Raw genomic sequence first — 22415 nt, forward strand, 5'->3', positions numbered from 1 at the left:
TCTCTTTGTCAGTAAACAGTGAGGTCAGTAAACTTTTCTCCACTGACAAAACTTTGCTCTAATTGGAACATTATTGAAAAATGTTCTCTGGAGTTTTCACTGACTGTTCTCTGGCTCTGAGCTTTTCACGCTGAATGAACGGTTAACGATGACCTCGTTTCAGCGCCTTCTCAGCCTGGGTGTTAAACATGTTTAACGGGTGTTAATTTACAATAATGGTCACACAAACAGATAAATGTCATCTGTGACGCTCCTTTAACAAATACCGCCGCAGTCCAGCTCAGTCCCACTCACATTAGATTCACTAATGAAGTCTGATTGAAATCCTCATCCGTCCGTCCATCCATCCATCCATCCATCCATCCATCCATCCATCCATCCATCCATCCATCCATCCCTCCATCCGTCCATCCATCCATCCATCCATCCATCCATCCATCCATCCATCCATCCATCCATCTATCCATCCGCTATGGTAGATGAGGAAACACCAATTGGATAAAACCAGCAACAGAAGGTAGAATCTGTCAATAAAAACTCCACGAATAATAAAAATGGAATAAAACATAAGTGCAAAAAGTGAAAAAAAATCTGAATAAGAAATGATAAAGATGCAAAAAGAGACAGGATACAAGAGAGAAAGTGACAAAAGTAAGTTAATAACACAATAAAATGCCAACTACTAAAACGGTAAAAGAGATCAAATTATTAAATAGTCAATATGTTGTTACGATTCAATTAAAAGCCAAACTGAAAAGGTCGGCCTTGAGTTTGCTTTTTGAAATATCAACAGAACCTTGGTGGAGACTAAAACTAGATCAGGACGGGTTTCACTCGTGCACTCGCTCCTAATAAACCTCATCATGTTGGGAAGAAGCTGGCCTGTGATGAGTCGTCGCTCTGACGCCAGAGGTCGCACCCGGCTGCATCTCCATCTCCTGTTGCCATGGTGACGCAGCTGTCTCCTTAGATTCCTCCAGCCTGATGACGTGAGCGACGAGTTTCATCCGAGACACACGACATCACACTGTGGGGAAAAAAAAAAAACATCTGGACCACCCCAACCCCCCAACTCCCCCTCGCCTCCAGCATCTCCATGGTGACGAGGCCAAGAAGCTGAGAAATCTGCTGCCGTGGGAACACCGGTTGCCCTGGCAACGGCCATGGAAAAGCACTGAGGCGCTAACGTGGTCCAAACCTGTCAGTGTGATGATGATGATGATGATGATTTGGATGATGATGATGATGATGATGATGATTATTTGGATGATGATGATGATGATGATGGTGATGATGATGATGATGATGATGACCGGTGTAATCCGATGTTATTCGCTGCTCTTGATGATTTCATTCAACAGAAAGTCAAACTCACAAAGAGCGTTTTAAAATCTCACAGTTTACTGACGTTTGTTTTACACGAGTTCTGGAAATCTTTCACTAAGCTTCACAGACATCATGATCCAGATTTTCAGTCACATGTGTGAGGTCACAGGGTGCATGAAAACTGAATTACATTATAAACAAAAACACATCGTCAGGACAAGCCCCTCCCACCCTCATCACAAGCTCAGCACGACGCCGACCAGAACCAGAACCAGAACCAGACCAACCTGAACCAGGATTATTGCACACAGCCCTGAAAACAAAACAGATTCACAAAACCTGGAGGACATGAAGCTCCCAGATAGGAATGCTAGGTTTTAGACTGTCACACCACATTAGGAAATAGTATTTTAATTCAGAGCCAGAAAATGAACCCTTTCATCCTTTCAATCCACATGAGCTTCTTCCTGCAACTATTTCCTGTTCCTACGTATGATGTCAAGCTGCTCTCTGCGTGGATTAAATAATGTGCTATCTAGCTAGCTAAGTCCACAGGTCTTTGTAGCCGTTAGCTGATGCCCCAGACTCTCGTTGCCTTGGTAACCCTCTCGTCTATATCCGGACGTAAACATATTGCTGGGTCACAGACGGAGCAAACTCTTTTGTTCTGAAAAGAAAATACTAACAACCATCTGGTTGTTCAGTGCGGTGGATTTGTTGGTAGAATGAAAAATGGTGGACGGTGTCTCCAAAGTCTTATTTTTCTCCGATCATCACCACAACACTCCGAATTTCGTCGACATTCATGGTGTCTGGTGTCTTCGCGCTCCAGATGGAACTGGTGAAACTGTGGGAACTTGTTTTTTTGTTTTTGTGCAACATTAACGGGAACCAATCATTTCTGTTCTGCCCCCCCCCCGCTGGTCATCTGGTGAATTGCATCCCGTTAATTTCGAAAAAAGGCTTTTGGGGCTGAAACAGATGAGCAGTTTGAAGTTTGGCAACAACACAAGAAAATTTTAAGAAATCACAGTTATGAAAAAAAAAATCCCATTTCAGAATTGTCTTTGGTGCTAGGATGAAGCTAAAGTGAGTTCATTTATTTTCTTTAAATTCTTGTAAGTATGTGGCTGCAGAGCGTCCCGTCCTCTGAGTTTGGCAAAATAAATGAAACACAAGACGAATTCTGCACTAATGACACTTCAGGCCTTGTTTTTGAAATGCTTGCTCTGTGCTAATCAGGAGTTAGCATGCTGGGTTTAGACCGTAATAAAGAAGCTTGATTATGCTAACGGTTGATTGTACGCTAATACCTATGTACACACACTAGCATAGCAGGATGTTGGTGGAGAACAGAAGTAACCGACTCCAGGCAAAATAAACGATATCATATATAAAACTAGTATGATTAGAAAATATACTTTTACATTGATAGTTATTCTAGATTGTCCACATCCCAAAGTTACACAATATCTTTGGCTAATCACCACAAACAAGTATCAAACTTTCTTTCCCCCGTAAACACACAAACATTTACAGTAGTCTAGAGAAAGAAATGGGACTTCCTCCTCCAACGGTCTCACAAAGCAAATAGGAAAATAAATGGACATTTTGTCATATTTAACAAAATTGCATTGAACAGTTTCATCGTGCAACAAGTGAACACGTCATAATTTAACCCTGATTTGCGTTTCTCCATCGTTTGTTCACTCCAACGTGTCTGAAACTTCACACCTGACTCGTTTGGTTGTGACTTTCATAGTTTTATATCAGAAAATAAAACATATTGAGGGAACAGATTTGAAGGTTAGCTACAGAAAAAGAAGAGTTACGTTAGCTTAGATTAGCAGGAAACATACTGTAACAATTTGCTTTGTAAATCCATCACAAAACTCCCTGTGTAACCATAAGTTGGTGAAATTTAAATTATTTTTGTACGAGATATGTAATAAATTACACCTAATTTATTCATTTTTGGACCCAGCTAGGCTAGCTGTTCCTCCCTGTTTACGATCTTTATGCTAAGATAAAGTAACTCAACCTCAGGAATAGTTTTGCAAAACTAGGAGCTACGGCTAAGACAAGGTTAGCTCTTGCTGAGAGTTTTTTATTTTATTTTTATTTTTTAGCTTGGATTAGCAAAAAGAACAGGAAACATACGGTAACAGTTAGCCTAGTAAATCCATCTCAAAACTCGACTTTTACATTTTTGTGCAACATATCTTAACAAATGAGCTTTAGATGTGATTTATTTACATTTAGACAAAGCTAGGCTAGCTGTTTTCCTCCTGTTTATAATCTTTATGCTAAGCTTAGCTAAAATTACTCCATGTATTTCCAAAATTGTTCCTTTAAAGGTAATATTTAGTGATTTATGGTTCGCGGTGTACTATTTGGCACCAAAGACCAACTTCCATTTATTAGCAGAGCTAATATTCAGTGGAAAATGTAGATGATTCAGAACTTTTTAGAGTCTCTAAACTCTTTGTCGGTTCCAGCTTCTTAAATGTCAGGATTTGTTACTTTTCTGTAGGAAAGTGTTAAGAACATATTTGTTTTCGGGACTTTTAGCTGCTCAAAATGTGCAGAGGGAAATTATCAACTGATTAATCAGTGTTGAAAACCTTGACATGTTTGTGATTATTTACATCACAAATTTAAATATAATAGGAATACAAAAGGGTTTGCAACTAGTGCTTATTGTTTTCTCAACTGTAGCCCTTCACAGGTTTGATCAACCAACCATCCAAACTGTCCGTTTATTATTATCTGTAACGAGCAAATCCTTACATCTGAGAAGCTGTAACAGGAAAAATAATGAAAACCCTTATTTGATTAGTTTTAAGAACCGAGCTGCACACAGTGGAGACTTGATAGCGCCTCATTTGTTTACTCTCCCAGTCTGAGTGAGAGCGTGGAGATTAAAACTCTAAAATCAGATGACTAAAAAAAGACAGTGTTTGATCATGAAGGTGCAGAAATCCCTTAACGAGCCCACGGCGAGCGGAGCCCCCGAAACAGTTTTATGTAATTTCACAGTCGACTTTGACATTTCATGGCACGCAGATGCAAGACAAACACACACACAAAAAAATAAATAAAAAAACAAAGGCAGTCGGCCAGAAAGAGAGATGGTGACACTTTTTCACAAAGGCAACAAAATTAGTCGTGTGATATTCGATGCCGCTCACAGACAGTCTGGTGTGTGAAGTCCAGTTAATGAGTCTGAAGCTCATAAATCTCCTTAGACTCCTGTCTCGTCTATAGCAGGCGCTGATTAGAGGCTCCAACAGAAACACTGAAGGTTTCAGGCTCAAGAGTCTTCAGATAATAAAGATTGTTACTGGCGCGTTCTAAATAAAACTGAGCTGAAAAAAAGTGTTGGTTGAAACCCAGGTTGACCAGAGTTTGGTGAGAGTGATAGTTTAGTTCTTGCGGTGAGTTCTAACACCTCCAGATCCAAATTCACTAAGCTTGCAGTGGAAGTTCAATTTCTGCAATTTTCCCTTCTGACAACCCTCTTGTTGGGTGTGTTTTGCTTTTTCAAACTTTACAATCACATGTCCGTTTGGGGGCGGTAGTGTTGCTAAACCCACTGAGAATCAACAGTTGCTGACGGTTGTGTTGGTAACGTTGGGTCTCAGACGTGTTCAAAAGAAAGTATTTTGTACTTTGTAGATGAGAGATGTCAGGTAGTTAAGCTCCATCCACATGTAAAAGAATTCCCTTATTTATCAATAAACACAAACACATTACACTCTGAAGTACAGACTTTGCAGTTCTTTGAAGTGGAACAGAATTTGGAAAAAACTGATTAGGTTTCATAAGAAGCAGACACAAAGAAGTTTGCATTCTCTGCAGTTTGCATTTCAGAATCAATCTTGTCCAGTTCGGACACTGGACAACAGGAGGATGCTGTATGGTACCGCAGTAATTTGGAACAGCTGCAAGAACACATACTTACAAACTGCCCACACTAAGCGCCGACTTCTATGGGTGTTTATTAATACAAGTGCACAAACTTAGGACTTCTTGGTATTTCGCACATGACCGGTCCGACTCAAAGGTACAGACTTTGGTGGAATTGGTACATCAGTGTTTTCCCTGGCTGTGCCGAGTACTTGGTCAAATGGTGCTGATGCTGTTTCACAACAACAGAAAAGACAACGCATATTGGTAAACTCCCTTGTCCTCTAGTGTAGCATCGTAGCTGATGTGCACCTCCCCAGAAATAACTACAAGAGCTGTGATTGGTCCACTTAGTAGCAGCTTATTTCCGCTTTAATATTTCCAGCTGCTTCTCCATCTCCGCAATGTTTGAATTGATTGTTTTGGATTAATAAGGAATTGGTAAGATTAAATGATTGGTGATACAGACATTTGTATGAATCATATTGGGCAGAATTTGTGGAAACGAAAATTAACCCGACTGGCAAAAAAGACACAGCGCCGACTAGTGTTTGGGTGGCGTTGGTTATGTGTGTAAATTACAACATCTATATCCCAATCCTTAATCTTTACTCAAAGCTCATCTTTCACATCACATGATGATAAGGAAGACACGATGGAGGAGAGAGTGAAATGGCCCAAAGTGACTTAATTTCACCAGAAGGAACATGTGCAACGTGCAATTTATGCAGCTCCGTAATTTCAATCAAGGCTTGCAAGCAACATGCTGAAGCATTTGTCGACAACGCATGTCATTAAATACAGAGAGCGCTACGTGTTGGACAATCTCTGGTCAACAAGTCTCAGCAGATCAGAGCTAGAGAGGATCCAGTGACCAGTTTCCTATTTGTTTACTTACACAAGCTCTTATCTCTTCTTTAGAAATTCGATAAAATTTCTGTTGTTTACACGAAACCATGAACTCCTACGTTTTCCAAACCAAAAATTCACAGGAGGAATTGATAAGAAAGAATCGGATCGATAAACATAATGGATAATGGCATCTGTATCAATAAAATCTTATCTATGGCCATCCCTAGCGTGGACGGAGCTTTTCTTCAATCTGAAAAGAAAATACCATCACCACTGCCACATCTGGGTTCACCAGACTATCACCACATTGAATTCAGGGGGTGTATCGAAGTTGTGGACGGTGTTTTCCATGTGGATGAACATTTGGGGAGAAAGTTCCTCAACATCACCTGATCTCTGGTCTCCACATCGCTGCCAATCTGTTCCATAAATCTTCACCAATCTTTCAAAGTGGGTCTCTTTAGTGAAGTTGTGATGAATCTGAGGAACCAACGCTGATCGTGTTTGCCATCAGACCGTGGTGACTGACAGCAGAGGACTCGGACACAGCTGACTGTCGCTCTCCACTCGGGTCCCGTGGGTCAGCAGCTCCTCCACTGTCGTCCAGTCGTCGAGCAGCTTGCTGTTCCTGAGTCGGTTCTGCTTCATGTGGCTCAGCTCCAGCACCGTCTGAGATGACAGCGACCCCTGACCTCCCCCGCCTTGCTCCTCCCCTCCTCTCCTCTCTCGGTGTTGCCGTGACAACGCCAGATGACGCCTCCTCTCGGTGCGACTCCAGTATCGCCCCGCCAGTCGGCCGTCCTCCCCTTCCTCATCACCGTCCCTGCCTCCGTCTCCTCGCGCCTCCTCGTCCGTCGTGACCTCACTGCGCTCCCTGGCCAGTCGGTAAGCTCGAGCTTTGAGCAGCTGATTCCTGACCGACTTCTGATTGGACAGTCTGGAGCGGGGAGAGGGCGGAGAGTGGGGGCTTCGTTGCGGGGCCCCCAGTGTGCTGTATAAAGGAACACAGGGACCTTTGGGTTTGCTGGTGTGATTCCCGAGAGTCTGAAAGCCACGCCAGTCTGACGTTCCACTGGATCCAGAACCGGGACTCTTGGAGAGGGAGTCCTCCTCCCGGCTGCGAACTGAGCTCTGGCTGTTCCTGGGTGAGTTCTGGTGACCGGTTAGGTTGGTTCTGTCTATGCTGAGGTGACTGGTGGGGTGACAGTTACTGGGATAACTGGCCCTGCTCCTGGGCCCCAGTGACTTGGGGGTCGTACCCGGCTGGCCGTTCTGGACTGCGTTTGGATCTGTCATGTTGGGGTGACTTGCCCTGCGCTGCCGCTGTCCTTGACTCAGATCGGTTATTGTTTGACTCCTTCCCGGAGGCTCCATCATCCGTCCTCCAGCCTGCTGCTGCTCTAACCACAGCGCCCTCCGCTGGCAAGGCTCAGTACGACAACCTGAAGACAGAAGAAAGTTATGAATCCCTAGGGCCTCAACCTAAAAAGACCCAAAATAAATCAAGACTCTCGCCAGGACCATCAGGTCCATGTTCTTGACCATGATCTCTGTGGACTGTGGTCTCTGTGGACAATGGTCTCTATGGACTCTGGTCTCTATGACCCTGGTCTCCGCAGACACTAGTCTACCTGGTATGTATAGGTCAGACTTCAGTGACACTGTGTCTGATTAATTAGTGATGAACTAAAATATCTTCTAGATTAGAGAGTAGAAACCACCTTGATAGCAATGACATCATTCTGAACTCATTCATCAACCCCTGGACCAGACCTGGACCCAGAGTTTCTAGAAATACCACAAAGCTCACATGTTCTCCAAAGGTTCTAGTTAAAAGAGAACCAGGTCCACTCTCCATTTGGACATTTGGATCAAACCAATCATACCATCATCCACATTGGGTTTTTACCACTTAAAGTGAATCTGGCTCCAAAATGCTACTGATTCACTACAGGAGGCAACGTACACACAATTCAGCCTTTGGACATTTAGGGTTAGGGTTAGGGTTAGGGTTAGGGTTAGGGTTTCTCCTGGACATCATCACATTCTACCATTGAGCTCATGATACAATCCAGAAGAAGATGGAAATTTCCTCCCCAGGGAAACCAGCCACCAAGGCGCGCTACATATCAATGCTAAGCTAACTTTCACTACAAGATGGCTGCATTGAGTTTATTATCTGTAGTACCACCATTAGCCCACTATATGGAGACAAAGGGATCAGATCAGATTCTGTCAGGTCACCGTGTATTGCATAGTTGATGGAGATTTTGTGCGGATTGACTCAAAGGGACCACAAAAGGTGATAAAAACAATATGAATTTAATTTTTTGTCAATTAATTTGAGAATTTAATAAATATTAAATATAAATGTTTTGACATGCTGAATGTGAAATTCAATGTTTAGCTGCTTGTTTTGTCTGTCTAGCTGAGGCCAGCTAGTTACCTCCAGCGTTGTCATACTTGGCATCAATGGAACGAGTAGTTTCTCTAGTTTCACCCAGCATGGCAGAACAGTTGTACAGTTGTTTTTATAGGTTTGAAGCTTGAATTGACCTGCAGCTAGCTGGTGTTAAACATACTTCACACACTTGGATGAGTTGAGTGGCATTTGTTGAAGTGTTTTTCTGCATTATTAGGTCCAAAGGCATCAAACTGATTGTGGCACTCAGTTAAGAGGTTATTTCTAAAGCAACTCCTTGATGGTTGTTGTTATACAATGATGCACGTCCTCTTGAAAGCACACCCTGACCATGAGTGAATCAATGCTTTTCTGTACGTGTGCAGGACTGAAATGTTGTAAACAAGAGAAAGAATAAACCCGAGCTGCTCTTGTTGTCCAGAAATATTTACTGTTTGAACAAGCGCTGCAGCTCAAGTTCAGTGACTGCTTCAACCTGCTGTTAGCTTACTATGTGAGAAAAGAGGAGTATACCTAGAAGATACCTCCACGTCTAACCACTTCTCTACAGGTGATGGCATTTAACAGATCATTTCTGGACATTTATAGAGTTCTACTAACCGACTGAGGGTGAGGGTGGCGAATGGTGACGAGGCAAAGTGGGACTCCTCTCAGCTCTGTGGAAGTGAACTGTTGTGGTGGTGCTGTTTCCCACAGTGCAGCGGGACGCCTGTGGCGCTCCGGGGTGGGTCATCTGTGTTGCCTCAGGGATGGACTCCAAATCCCAGCGTCCTCTCTGCTCTCGAGGGGAGTGGCCCGAGCGCAGATGGTGAGCTTGTCGTTGAGTGTGGCCTCCGTGGATCTTGTGCAGCCGTCTGTGCTCCCCGGTGCTGACGCTGTGGAAGCCAGAGTCGCTGGGTTCAGACGAGATGAGGGACTCAGAGGAAGAGGAGGAGCCTTGGGAGGAAGGGGTGTGGCCTGGCAGCGACGACATGGCGTCTGTCTCAGCTTCGGAGAGCGCCACCCGGTGGTGCGGGCTGTCAGGGCCACAGCCTAGCCCACTGTCAAGCTCACTCAGGGGAAGGTAGCCGAGTAGACGGTCAGACCTCCAGTGAGGACGATAGTCGGACTAAAGTGAAAGTCAAAGAGAACTGAAATCATTTGAACGTTAGAAGATCAGAACATGCTCTAAATTTACAGAGGTACAACATAAAATCTTCATATCAGTGCTGTCAAAAAATTAAAATGTTTAATCAGATTAATCTCAGGGTTGCTGTGGATTAATTTCGATTAATCGTGATTAAATGTCATTCGGTTTTAAAGTTTGTTCAGGAGGGAGATAAGGCCAGATCAGGGAAGCACAGGCATAATGTAGGGCAGCTAAGTGTGGGCGGAGCCTGGGAGCTGAGGACCGCCCTAGATGGCGCCCTGAGCGCTCCACAACAGATATACCACCCTTAAAAGACCGGACGTGCTGTTGTGGTCTGAGAAAGAATAGATAGTGTATTTTGTACAGTAAACTGTCCCGTGGGAAGACAGAGTTGAAGAGACGAATGAGCGCAAGAGAGATAGATATGTGAGATAGAGATAGGGATACGTGGATTTGTGGCGAAATCCACCATTGCTCTTTGAGAGTTGGGCATTCGCGGAAAACAACAGAGTGTTGCCGTAAAGAATATGTCCCTGGCAGCGGAGCAAGCGAGTCAGCGGTTACGGAGGAAGCACGCTAGCTGGGGAGCATGCTAAAGGTAAGGCTAGCTATGTGCTAACATTAGGTAGCAGTTGTAGTTAGATTAATCTAATCTGTCGGTTGAAAGGCACACGGTGGCGCGGTGGCTGCATTGAGGGGGGTGACTCTGGGACGCTGGAGCTCACTATTAAGCCTTCCTGGCCTAACTTAACGAAACATCAGTAAAGGGAGGAGCCCACTTGGAAACCCCAGTGATGTGCGGCACACTGCACACTGCCTACTGTTGCTAGTTAGGCTCGTTTGCTGGTGTTTTCTTGTGTGTAACTTCTGATCTTGGCAGAGGGGAATGTTGTTTGAAGCACAGTTGCATGTCCCATCATTTCTTACATACTATTGGTGGTTAGCCTAATTAGCTGGTGCTTTCTGGTGTTTTTTTTCTCCCGTTTCAAGGCTAATTGTACCTCGTTTCTGACATAGGCAGAAGGATGAGATGTCCTGGTCTGAGTGTAGTTGCATTCCCATCATCTCTACTACCTACAGCTGGTGTCTAGGCTAATTAGCTGGTGTTTTTCATTTCTGTACCTAGGCTAATTGTATCTCGTTTCTGACATAGTTAGTAGCTGACCACTGGTCTGCTGGTTGGTTGTCCAGTTGGACCTGACTTCTAAGGGAGTTTTGCCTTAGATCATGGCACAAGGGATTGTAACATCTCGTCCTGTGTATTAATGAATATCTATTTGCTGAGTAAACAGACTACAGAAAGAGGAGAATATATCTGCACTTCATGTGTTGATTAAGCACCTTCAACAGTTTCAACAAAAAAACTTTTAACAACTTTTTTGTGTCTTTTTTGAGCCAACATTTGTCCACATTAGCATTGTCCAACAAGAGTGGAACTGACCGCTTCTTATTTCCAATGTTGCAATGTTCTCACAGTCAACAGTGGTTCCAGGAGTGGACATATATTTGCAGCCAGCATTGCCAGCCTGTCTTTGTCAAGTGCTAGCAGAATCCCCAACTAACGTACGCTTGGCTTGGTTAATGTGCTATTTCGAGTGTGATAATACTTTATGTGGTTCCACTGGTCCGTCTTGGTTTTTTTGTCCTCAAATGTCCCATGGAGAGGACCAATGTGCTGTTTTGCGTCTTCCATCTTTATGGGTTGGCTCTGCTGCCTGTCACTACCGGATCAACTGCACATTTGTTCATGTCTTACAGTAACTCTACTTGGACAAACTGCCTGAGATGTGTTAATCCATGTTCATTTTAACAGCCCTGCTTCACTTATAACCAAACTGTAACAATTAGAGCATAAGGTGGATGAATGAACAGCTGAAACTCTGAACCTAGCTACCTGTCTGGGGAAACTCTTTGGCTCCACCTCCTCCGAGTTGTAGCAGCCAATCAGACAGCTCTCTGAGTTGGGCTGGTAGGGCAACATGTCTGGACCCTGAAATAGAAACTAAAGATTAGAGCAGTGGATTAATTACTTTTGCAGCCTTGCAGCAGTAAACACAATAAAAATGAATGACCTGGTAGTCCAGTCTGTCCAGGTGGTCTAAGCTGTAGGAGACGCTGGGCAGGTAGCTGTTCCCCGGGTGCTGGTCACTGGATGATCTGGGCAGGTATCCATTGGGCAGATACACGTCAGGCGACATCATCATGTGACTATTGGCTGAGTATAAGTCAGGTGACATGGTCATGTGACCATAGTAGGGCCTGTGGTGTAGAGGAAGAGATCAGGAGGTATTAGTAAGACTAAACTTCGGATCACAAAACATGAAACTAGTCTGATGAATCTATTTATGTAAAGTCATCGTTGAATATTTATAGAAATCTTCATCTACATTCATAATCGTTAAAGGTTTTGCAGTGACAGCAGCAGCATCAGCAGAACAAACCTCCTCTCATGAATATTTATGAGGAGAGACTCACCTTGAAAATTGAACTTTCTCCTCAAATGCTCAAGTGAAAAATGGTCCCTTACAAAATGTGTCTATAAATTTAAAGTCTTCTATCACTGATGTGGCATATTCCCAATTATTTTCTCCTACGCCATTAATCTAATCTGATTCTGGACCCTGTCCCCAAAAAAATTTCCCAACTTGAGAGTGTAGCCTCTATTCATTTAGAGAACCATCCACTGAAAGGAAGGGAAACAGGATCAAAACAGTTTCCAAAAGACGCCAAACAGCACCTGAACACCAGTCACTGTCAACACACCGGCATGACTGGTTTTCAGGTGCTTTGCCAGAATATAGTCCCAAATCTGTGTCTGCCCTAGGCAATTCATCTGTGTTAATTATATTGACATTTGAACTTAACGTGAATGTACAGGAAATTCTTTAATGTTCTAGGGATAAGGAGCCACTTGACAAACTAAAAACTACAGCAAATAATCATCTTGGGTATCTTTTAATTTTCAACTACAGCAGTGGTAATGAGATCAGTATTCACACACAGACTCAAAACCTTCAACAATGAAACAAGAACCTCTGAGACTTAGAGTTTGGACCTGGATCATTCTGGTTTTGTCAAACCTAAATGAACCCATGAAGAATTATCATAAATGTTTTTATTATTGTCCCCTCATCCTCCTTTGTCCAGTGTCCCAGTGCTACCTACCCTGCCCCGTAGCCGTCTCCTTGGCCTTCCTCGCCCTCCATCAGCCCCATGGCTCTCAGGGCCTCCCAGTGCCTCTCTGTTGGGGCGTTGCATTCAATTGTGCACCGAGACCTCCGCCTCCGGTGGCCACGACCCCTTTTCCCTTCCATCTGCATTGTGATTGGTTGGCCATACTCGTCCACGAAGTGCACCTCCTCGACGTGTCGGTGGCGAGCGGGTTCATGAGTCTTTGCCTGGTGAAAAGAAAAAATCTCGTTTATTGTCAAAAAAAAAACTTGAAATTCCAGAGAGTACACATACAGAGATAAAGTGAACCAACGACGTTTCTCTGGATCAATTTGTCTTGCATGCTTGACTACAAATTGTGTTGCGTAACACAGAATATGATTCATGCTCTTTATATAAAAAGATTTTTAAAGAAACGTTGGATACCAGGAGAGACGAGACTTCATGTTTGTGTTCCAGCTGATTTATTTCCTCCGGCTGAGGGTGTGTTCATTAGTGGGAACAGCTGCTGTATAAAAAACTACAAATCTCCAGACCATGACCCTCTATGACCCCATGCTCTCAGATTACAGACTGGAATGTACCACCAGATGGACAAAAATGTTGGGTAGATAAAAAACAAATAAACGTACGTTTTTGCCGTTCTGTCGCCAGAGGAAATAACATGAAATGTGAAGGGAACCTCATAAGAGATTATTAACTCCATTTTCTTGAACTGACTCTCTTTCTCTAATGTAAAATACTTTTGTTTGAGGTTCATCTGGTGAAGATGCCTCCAGGATGCCTTCCTTTATTGGCAGGAGTCCCCCGGTATGGACACCTAGAATAGATCCCATCCGACCCGGGAACGGTTCCCAACTCCTCAACATGAAGTTAAACCACTGTCCCAAATGTGTTCCTTCACCTTTAAACCACTTTTTAAAGACCATCCCTCCTGTTACCAAACTCTGAGCACAGTCCCAAATCCCTTACCTCCATTCATCTTAGTGGTGTAACAATTTCACGTCATTCGAAAACATCTGCTTCCTTGATAAACCGTTTATAAGTCTTACCCCAACTCTAAACTCCAAACTCACTTGATCTCCAACCTTTGCAAAGCTTCGTCTAAATCTTTTCTCTCTTATAATTATTCATAGAAGAAGAAACTTTCTCTCAAATTATACTTTTTTTCAAGTAACAAACCATCAGAGATGTAACTTCTTGACAGGCAAGGCACGAAACAGCACCCCAGGGCAGTGAGTGCCCCCCCAAAGGACTGACAGATTTTAAATTAGAGCAGTGTGTTTTAATTGGCAGTCAGGGGCTCTCCAAGGACCCCCCACCCGACTGAACAGACTCCAAACTACAGCAGTGGCAGTGTGGGAGGTTTTCAGTGGTGGTAGAAGACCTCCCTAAGGGGCGCCCACCTGACGCAACAAAATCTAAACTACACCACCTGCACATGTTTTCGTAAATTTTACTTCTACCTGATTCTCATTCTTATTTTACTTTATTCTTCCATCTATGTCTTGTTCATGTGTGTTTTTCTTATCTTCTTCTCTGTCTTGAATCTTCTTGACCTTCCTGAAGGAGCCCTACTTCACCTGTTAAACTTTAAACTACAGCAGTGACAATACGGTTCTAATGACAGTAGTAGACCCCCTTAAGGAGCCCTACCTAACAAACTTTATATTACAGCAGTGACAACAAGCTAAGATTTAAAGGACAGTGGGAGACCTCCCTAAGGGGCCCCCACCTGACTGAACAGACGTTAAACTACAGCAGTGGCAATGTGCTGAAATAATCTGCATTAACAGAATGAGGCTGGTTTATTTTATACCAGCTGTTCATGTTCTGATTCATGGTTCATTCCTCACATTTAGTTAGAGAGCTCAGACACCTATTCTTTTAGTTTTCCATTTATTTATTTACTTAAATAGAGCATTAATCAACTTAATAGTAAATGTGCCACTGTTAGCCAGCTGGCTCATTTTCAACTGTAGTCCTTTTGGTAAGATGTATGTTTAAGAACCATTATCATATCTGTGTAAAAACATCAAAGTTGTTAAAATTAGAAAGCAAAAAGAGTCGTCCATCACTGAACTGTTGGCATTAGCCATTAGGCTAAGGCTCAAAGCTAAAACAAATGCAGCAACCAAGACATCAGATGACAACATTAACAGAGCAATAGACAACAGCAAGCAGCAAGACAGATACAGGTAATGATGATCATGTAGTTGGTTATACAGAAGCCGTTAAGTGGAGACTAAGTAAACTGTAAGTGGTCCAGTTTCTTATGTTTGTGTCAGTTGACTCAGATTGCAACAAACATCTTATCTAAATTAGTGGCATTGTAAGAGGTGTAGTGTCAGTAGTTATTGTATTCCATAGTTCGTCCACATTTGACTCTGGACATGAAAGGACAGCTTGGGCCCTGGAGGAGAGTCAGTCATTAGCTCTGCCGAGTTCCCCGAGAGGACAACAAGTGCAGTATAATGGTGGAGGCCGGCGTTAAAGCGTCACGTGTGAAAGTGAAGATACAGGAAGCTAAGGAGGCCTGGCTCCATGTAGGTCAGGATGCGGAGCTCCGTGACCCCTGGACCAGTGTCTGTGGAGGAGCCCTGGGTGTCCATCTGACACAAAGACCAACGAACGCACAAGCACAGATGGACTCAGAACAACGTGCACACGCCAACGCACAGGTTCACACATGTGGAAACCTGCTTCAGTTCGTCATTCACACGAATGCAAACGCAGCGACACACAAAGAGAAAGAGAGCGGTGGGAGAGTGATGTGCTGCTGTAGCCTGGAGAAGTGAGTCGCGCTCCACTGCACTTTGACAGTAACCAACACTGATCCCTCTCTCCATCCATCCCTCTCTCTTCATCTTTCTCTTTCTCCCTCGGTTTCGTCTGTGATGCTTTGACTCAATTTTCAGTCTCAAAGTGCAAAACTCTGCAAAATTCGACACTCTCGGTTCTCAGCACAAAATGATGTTTAGCACGCAAAAAGAAATCCAGAGAGCTGCTTTGATTCTGTCAGGTCAATCAAAGATGTCACAGACTCTCACTCTCTCTCTCTGACTATAGTCGTTTATTTTTTAAATAATTCAAGAGAAGGTTTCAAACTCACAGAACAGAAAACATTTAAAATGTTATCAGTCACATTAATAAATGCTTCACAAGCCAAAACACCTGAGAACGTTGGAATCAGACTAGACATGAGACGTCAGGATTGGAACAAACCATCTGATTTAGATTGAAACAAACCATCTGATCTAGACTGGAATAAACTAACTGACTCAGATTGGTTTTAAACCTATGTTTGAGCTCTTGGTTGTTAAGTTCTGGAAACCCAGTGTATTGGTATTCAAGAGGTAATTTCAACCACGAGTCATGAGAACAGCTGGAAGGCAACTGTTGCCACTGACTCAGATTGGAACTAAACATCTAATGTGGATTGGAACAAACCATCTGCTCAAGATAGGAACATACCATCTGATCAAGATTGGAACAAACCAACTGACTCAGATTGGAACACACTAACTGGTCTAGATTGGAGCAAAACATTTGATCTAGATTGGAGGAAACCAACTGACTCAGACCGGGACAAACCATCTGTTCTGTGAGGAAGAGACCAACTGACCTAGGTTTGAACTCATGAGCTCTTGGTTGTTAAGTTCTGAAAACTAAATGTTTGGTATTCAAGAGGTAATTTCAACCATGAGTCATGAGACCAGCTGGAAGGCAACTGTTGTCACTGAGGCTAGCAGCTAGCATGCTAACGACTGAGTATTTTAATGTAGGAGATGTTAGGATACAATGAAAGGTATGAACTTTATAAAATGACATTATAGAATCACCACCATCCTCAAACTTCTGATTATTGTCTCGTCATTGTTTATTAAGATGGCTGCCACTATTTCACTCCTGCATGTTTGTTGACAAGTTAAACCCAGAAACCTAATCAAATAACTTGATGTAATGAAGAGGAATCTTAAGTACACATTTTTTGTTATCTGCCACTTCTTCCTCTGACACTTTAAGACATGTTCATCAGGAAGATGGAGATCATAAACTGTGTGATTTGACTGAAGTAGGAAATGAGTCACATTTTTCTTTTGTACTGTTCACACAAAGAGCGTCAGATTTTATGGAAGACTGAATGTTCTGGTATTTGAGCTGTTGCTTTTTTTTTTAATGCAGCTACAAGTTCAAGTTTGTTTTATGGATTTTATATATTCTCTTTATGGGTAAAGTGCACGGTGCAGAACCCACAGAGAAACACACTTCTTCTGACAGATCAAACATCTACATGCAGCTCTAGCAGCTGTGAGAGGAGGTCCCTGTTGATCCTTTCTCAGACAAAACTTCAGCTTCAACCCGCAGATACAGAAAGTACGTGAAAAGTTTTGACTTTCTTCAGAATTTTATGCATAAAAATGACTCAACAACATCAGCAAGTCCTGAAAGTACAAAACACATGCTGAAATGTTAGACTTGTGTTTTTGTGTACTCAGGAAAATGAGGCAATATTACATATCAGCGAGGTGCAAAAGAGGTTTAGTTTATGTTTTCACCCTATTTACATGACATACAGTACTTTACAAAAGGTTTAGGCAGGTGTGGAAAATGCTGTAAACTAAGAATGCTTTCAAAAATGGAAGTAACCGCATCAGTTCTTCTTCTTGGACACAGTTCTTGAAGGATCTTGGCTGGTAGTTTGTTCCAAACGTCTTGGAGAACTAACCACAGATCTTCCTCAGATCCTTCTGTCTCTTCATGTAATCCCAGACTCACTTTCCTCTGAAGATAGTTCTTAATGACCTTGGCTGGATGTTTGGGCTCTTTGTCCTGCTGCAGAATAAATGTGGGGCCAGTCCTCCTCCTCCCTGATGGTGTTGATGATGGATCAGTATCTGCCTGTATCTCTCAGCATTGAGGACCATTAATCCAGACTCTCCAGGAGCCTCCACCATGCTTCACTGTTGCCTGCAGACACTCATTATTGTATCTCTCTCCAGCCCTTCAGTCAACAAACTGCAGCCAAATATTTCACATGTTGACTCATCAGTCCAGATGTTTCTGAGCCCAGTTCCTATGTTCTGGTTCATAGTTGAGTCTCTTGGCCTTGTTTCCATGTCAGAGGGATGGATTTTTAGCTGCAACTTTTCCATGAAGACCGCTTGTGTCCAGACTTCTCCAGACAGTAGATGGATGAGCTGATGTCTCTGCTGGACATCTTCAGATTTAGGAGGCAAATAAACTTGATGTGTTTTTCATCAGCTGTACTAAGTTTAAAAAATAAACAATCATTATTTTTGAAAGCATTCTTAATTTACAGCATTCTTTCCCCACACCTGCGTAAAGCATTTGCACAGTACTGTACATTTTGTCATTTTATACAAAGAATTCTTTAAATGCCACTTTTTGGTTTTATTCTGTTTAAAGTGGGGACTAGGGAACTTTGGTCAATTGCAACAGTTACGGGTCCCCAAGGAAGCTATTTAATAGGAGGACCCTCGAATAATAGACATAGGTATATTACCCAGATATCCATAACATACAACAACATATAAACAGACATATTGTAGACTAGAACTAGGACTCTGGTTAGGTTAGATCAGTTTGTATAAGAAATCTTTGCAATGTTAATGGAGAGACATAAATGGGTGGAACAGAGGGTGTAGAAAGGTTTTATGTGGTGATGGACTGTGATTGGTTGGAAGACAGTCCAGTTGATGCAGAGGTATTAATTTGTGTGTTTGTGTTTTTCAGACTAATATTCTGCAGCATGACTTTTGTTTTAGTCTTGTGTGGATCTAAAATTTCTTCTCTCATGCAGCCCGTGACCGATTTCTTTGCTTGTTTTTCTCTCTCATGTTGACGGGAAGCGTTGACCGATATGTGCAGTGACTGTCTGTGGACGTCCTGCGTCTCATGTCTCGTGAGTCCAGCGGTGGGTTCACCTCAGCAGCCATCAGATCGAGTTATGACCTCCCTCCTGCGTTGGTCTCTTCTCGTTCTTTTTGCTCTGATGAGGTGTGTTGTTTCCATGCACCACGGCGTCAACGCGTAGCCGGATAATCTCCAGAAAAACCTCCATCCTGCCATCGCTCGGCTTCGGGTAAATAGCGTGACGAGGCCTTTTGATGGAGGAGGCGTTCAGCCAGGAGACGCTGCGCTAAGTGAAAACATGGCAACGCTACGAGCTGACAGCGATTACTGAGATGTGGCTTCACGCTCCAACAAGCAGGAGGAGAGTTCAGTTACCAACACAAACACTTTCCAAGAAGAAAAAACTCGCAGGGACGCACTGATCCGTGGCTGTGAAGAAACCAGAGAACTCCTCATGGCCTGTTTGAAGCAATATATTCACAAATTTGGCAATGAGCTAAAATAATAAATATGAAGAAATAAACTTAATTATCTTGCATCTGTTTGGGAAGTTACAGTAAAGATTTCACATGGAAAGCGGCCCAATGGTAAACTAAGAACTATCTAAAATAAACTGGACGTAGGATTCAGTCTGATACTAATATGGTGCAGAAAGTTACTGTCAAAGCTTTGTGTCATTATTTGTGTTAAACTACAGTTTTATAGGTTTGGAGAATAATTCTTGTCTCTTGATAATAACTTGTTCTACTTCTTTGAAATGAAGTGACAGATTTTACTTTTTTTTTTTGCAAAATTTAATTTAATATATTTTATTTATTCAGTCTCTAGTAAGTCCAACTAAAATGATCTCTGTGACCCAGGTCTCAATGTATCTCAATGTATAAGATACTAGCCACCAAGGCTACATGCTACATATTGATGCTAAGCTAACTTTCATTACAAGATCGCTGCATTGTGCTAATTATCTGTATCACAATTAGACCACTAGATGGAGACACATGGTTCAGATTCTATCAGTCCACTCACCCTGTGGTTCATAGTTTATGTAAAATAATAGGGAAGAGACTCAAAAAGACCAGAGAAGGTCATAAAAACAATATCAGCTCCATTTGTTCTAGATTGCTTTTGGATTTTATGAACTATTGAACTATTTTACAGTGACGAACAAATTCTTCATTGTAAAATTCGATTAGTCTGGCTGCATGTTTTCTATGTTAGCTGAGGCTAGCCTGTTAGCTCCAGCTATGTGATGCTTTATATCAATGGAAAGAGAAACTTCTCCAATAAATATTCTCTGATCTCCTGAGACATGACAACCCTACAGTAAAGCATGGTGGCTGCAGCATCATCCTGAGGGAGGCTAATCAAAGCCACGACTGGTTGACGCATCAAAAAGAAGATGATATCAGACAAACTTTCTTTGACATCACGCTCTTCACCAAAAATGTGTTGGAAATGTGGTGCAGCTTGTCGCTCTCTCACTGACTGTGTGAACCATTAGCGCGAAGATTGAAGCTGGACGAGGTTCAATGAAGAGCTGAACCAAGACTCTGACTACAGCTCCACATCCAATCTCAGTTTCACGCTCTGTATGCAAATAAACCAACTTCGACATCATCCGCCCATGCGTCTCTACGCTGGTTCAGAACCATGAACTGTGCCATTTTTCTGTACATTATTATTTATTGACGTTATTGTAGAGACATGCATCAACTCAGATTAACCTCCTGAGATCCTGTGTCCTCGTATGGGGACTTTAAGTTTTAGGTTTGTGGCAGCTCCTTATTCTGCTTAATTTTTACCCCTTGTCCTCATACGTGGATGCTTTTGTCTGCCATCTAGTGGTAGCGAAGAGTCAATACAGTAGTCGTGTAGAAAAATGATAGTGGGAATTTTTGAGCCTCATCAGATTTTGTTCTTAATAAACTTTTGATTTATGATTATTAACTGTTCTAGTTGCACATTTAACAACTATTGTCAACAGTGACAAACTATGATAATTAGCTCATTTGAGGACGTCATTTGTTGTTTGTAATCCTGTCTTTGCTCAGCCATGTTCAGGTATTAAAATAAATATCTTTATAATTTGTTACATTGGTGACATTTTCTTTTAATATACAGTGAAATAATCCCAGTGTCCAAATATGAGGAAATTTATTTTTTAAAAACTACTTCCTGTTCAAAGCTGATTTTTTTATACCTTGGAGAAATGAAACATAGAGCCTATTCCAAACAGAATTTTGGGTCTCGGGAAGTTATAACTTCCTATAACCCTGGAAGCTTCCGCTGTGATCTCTGCTAGTAAACATGATTATTGAGGAAATGAATTAAGTCCACACGGCTCCTTATACATCAGAGCCAGACAAATCATGCAACAAGTGTGTAATAGCATGCTAATGGTAGATTTTCCTAGCCTCCCAGCTAATGGCAGATTTCCTAACCCCCTAGCTAATAGTAGCTTTTCCTAGCCTCCTAGCCAATAGTAGCTCTTCCTACCTTCCTGTCCACCCAGCTAACAATAGCTCTTCCTAGCCAGCAAGCTAATAGTAGGCATTCCTTGCCTTCTAGGTAACAGTAACTCTTCCTAGCCGACATGCTAGTAGTAATTTTCCTTGCCTCCCAGCCAATAGTAGTTTTCCCAGCCCCCTAGCTAATAGTAGCTTTTCCTAGTCTCCTAGCTAATAGCTGCTTTTCCTAGAATCCTAGCTAATACTAGCTCTTCCTACCTTCCTAGCCTTCCAGCTAACAGTAGCTCTTCCTAGCCAACGAGCTAATAGTGGCTCTTCATAGCCAGCAAGAAATTCTTCTCACATTCAATAATTTCCTGAGTTTATTCTAGTTCAGTTTCTAGTTTAGTTTGGTTCTCGGCTCCAAGGCCAGAATCTTTTAAAATTACTAATGAACAGACGTCACGTATTCAGGTTGTTATGACCCATAAGGATGGTTAGGATGAATGAATGAATGAATGAATGAATGAGTTAAACTCCTCTTCTGGTGAGTAGGTGGTCTTTAAAGGGACCCAGGACTCATGGTGTTTAAAGGAATGAGGCCACATGGGTCCCAGACCACCTCCACATGTGGACTGACACCAGATCAGTGTTCACACCGGGACTCTAGAGACCAGATCAGTGTGGACCGAAGCTAACGCTACGTCTGAACACGTCCTCCTTCTCTGCACTGCTATCTGGGTTAGAGATGAGTGTTTGTGTTCATGCTGCATGTCTAACGGGGATCTGACGGGGAGCAGGTCATCACATCTCATCCACCCTCTCCTCTTCCTCCTCCTCTTCCTCCTCTGTCCATATCCTAGTCACCATCCCTCTCTCTCTCTCTCTCCTCATCCATAAACACACCTGCAGAAGCTCACTCACCTTGGTCCGAGTGAAACGACAACCCATCCTTCCTTTATCCTCGAACAGGTTCAAGTTAGGAGGAAAAGAAATAAAGATATATGATGGAGGAGAGGGAAGATGGAGAGATTAGAGGACAGGACGAGAGCTGGAGAACAGAAGAGAGAGAGAGAGAGATTGTTGAGCCTCGTCCGCCCACCAGAGCTCACATCTCTCCAACTCTGATGACCCACAATCCTCGGCTAATCAGCTGTCCTCCTCCTCCTACAGCTCCCATGATGCTGCGCTGTCAACGGCAGCAGCAGCAGCAGCAGTCGGTGGGTGGGCAGCAGGTCCATCGCATTACACCTCCTCCCTCCTCCTCCTCTTCCTCCTCCTT

The 22415-nt window shown here is 42.8% G+C and overlaps 1 protein-coding gene across 1 annotated transcript; it reads right to left on the reverse strand.

Moving 5' to 3' along the window:
* Nucleotides 1-1383: 1383 nt before the first annotated feature.
* Nucleotides 1384-22414, reverse strand: LOC125008967. The gene is made up of 6 exons (XM_047586403.1): nucleotides 22058-22414; nucleotides 12804-13036; nucleotides 11711-11897; nucleotides 11533-11628; nucleotides 9110-9617; nucleotides 1384-7529 (listed from the first exon to the last, which is right to left on the reverse strand). Exons 1-6 carry the CDS (start codon nucleotides 22082-22084, stop codon nucleotides 6598-6600), a joined length of 1983 nt encoding a protein of 660 aa, XP_047442359.1. The 5' UTR covers nucleotides 22085-22414; the 3' UTR covers nucleotides 1384-6597.
* Nucleotide 22415: the final 1 nt, after the last annotated feature.

This window comes from Mugil cephalus, chromosome 1 (genome assembly GCF_022458985.1).
Source record: "Mugil cephalus isolate CIBA_MC_2020 chromosome 1, CIBA_Mcephalus_1.1, whole genome shotgun sequence".
NCBI lineage: Eukaryota > Metazoa > Chordata > Actinopteri > Mugiliformes > Mugilidae > Mugil > Mugil cephalus.

Excerpts from the sequence above, each read along its gene's own strand:
- LOC125008967 (XM_047586403.1), bottom strand. The coding sequence starts at position 22,084 with ATGGGTTGTCGTTTCACTCGGACCAAG. Across the intron at positions 13,037-22,057 it reads GTCGTTTCACTCGGACCAAG|GCAAAGACTCATGAACCCGC; the intron begins GTGAGTGAGCTT and ends TCTTTTCACCAG. Across the intron at positions 11,898-12,803 it reads GGAGACGGCTACGGGGCAGG|GCCCTACTATGGTCACATGA; the intron begins GTAGGTAGCACT and ends TCTACACCACAG.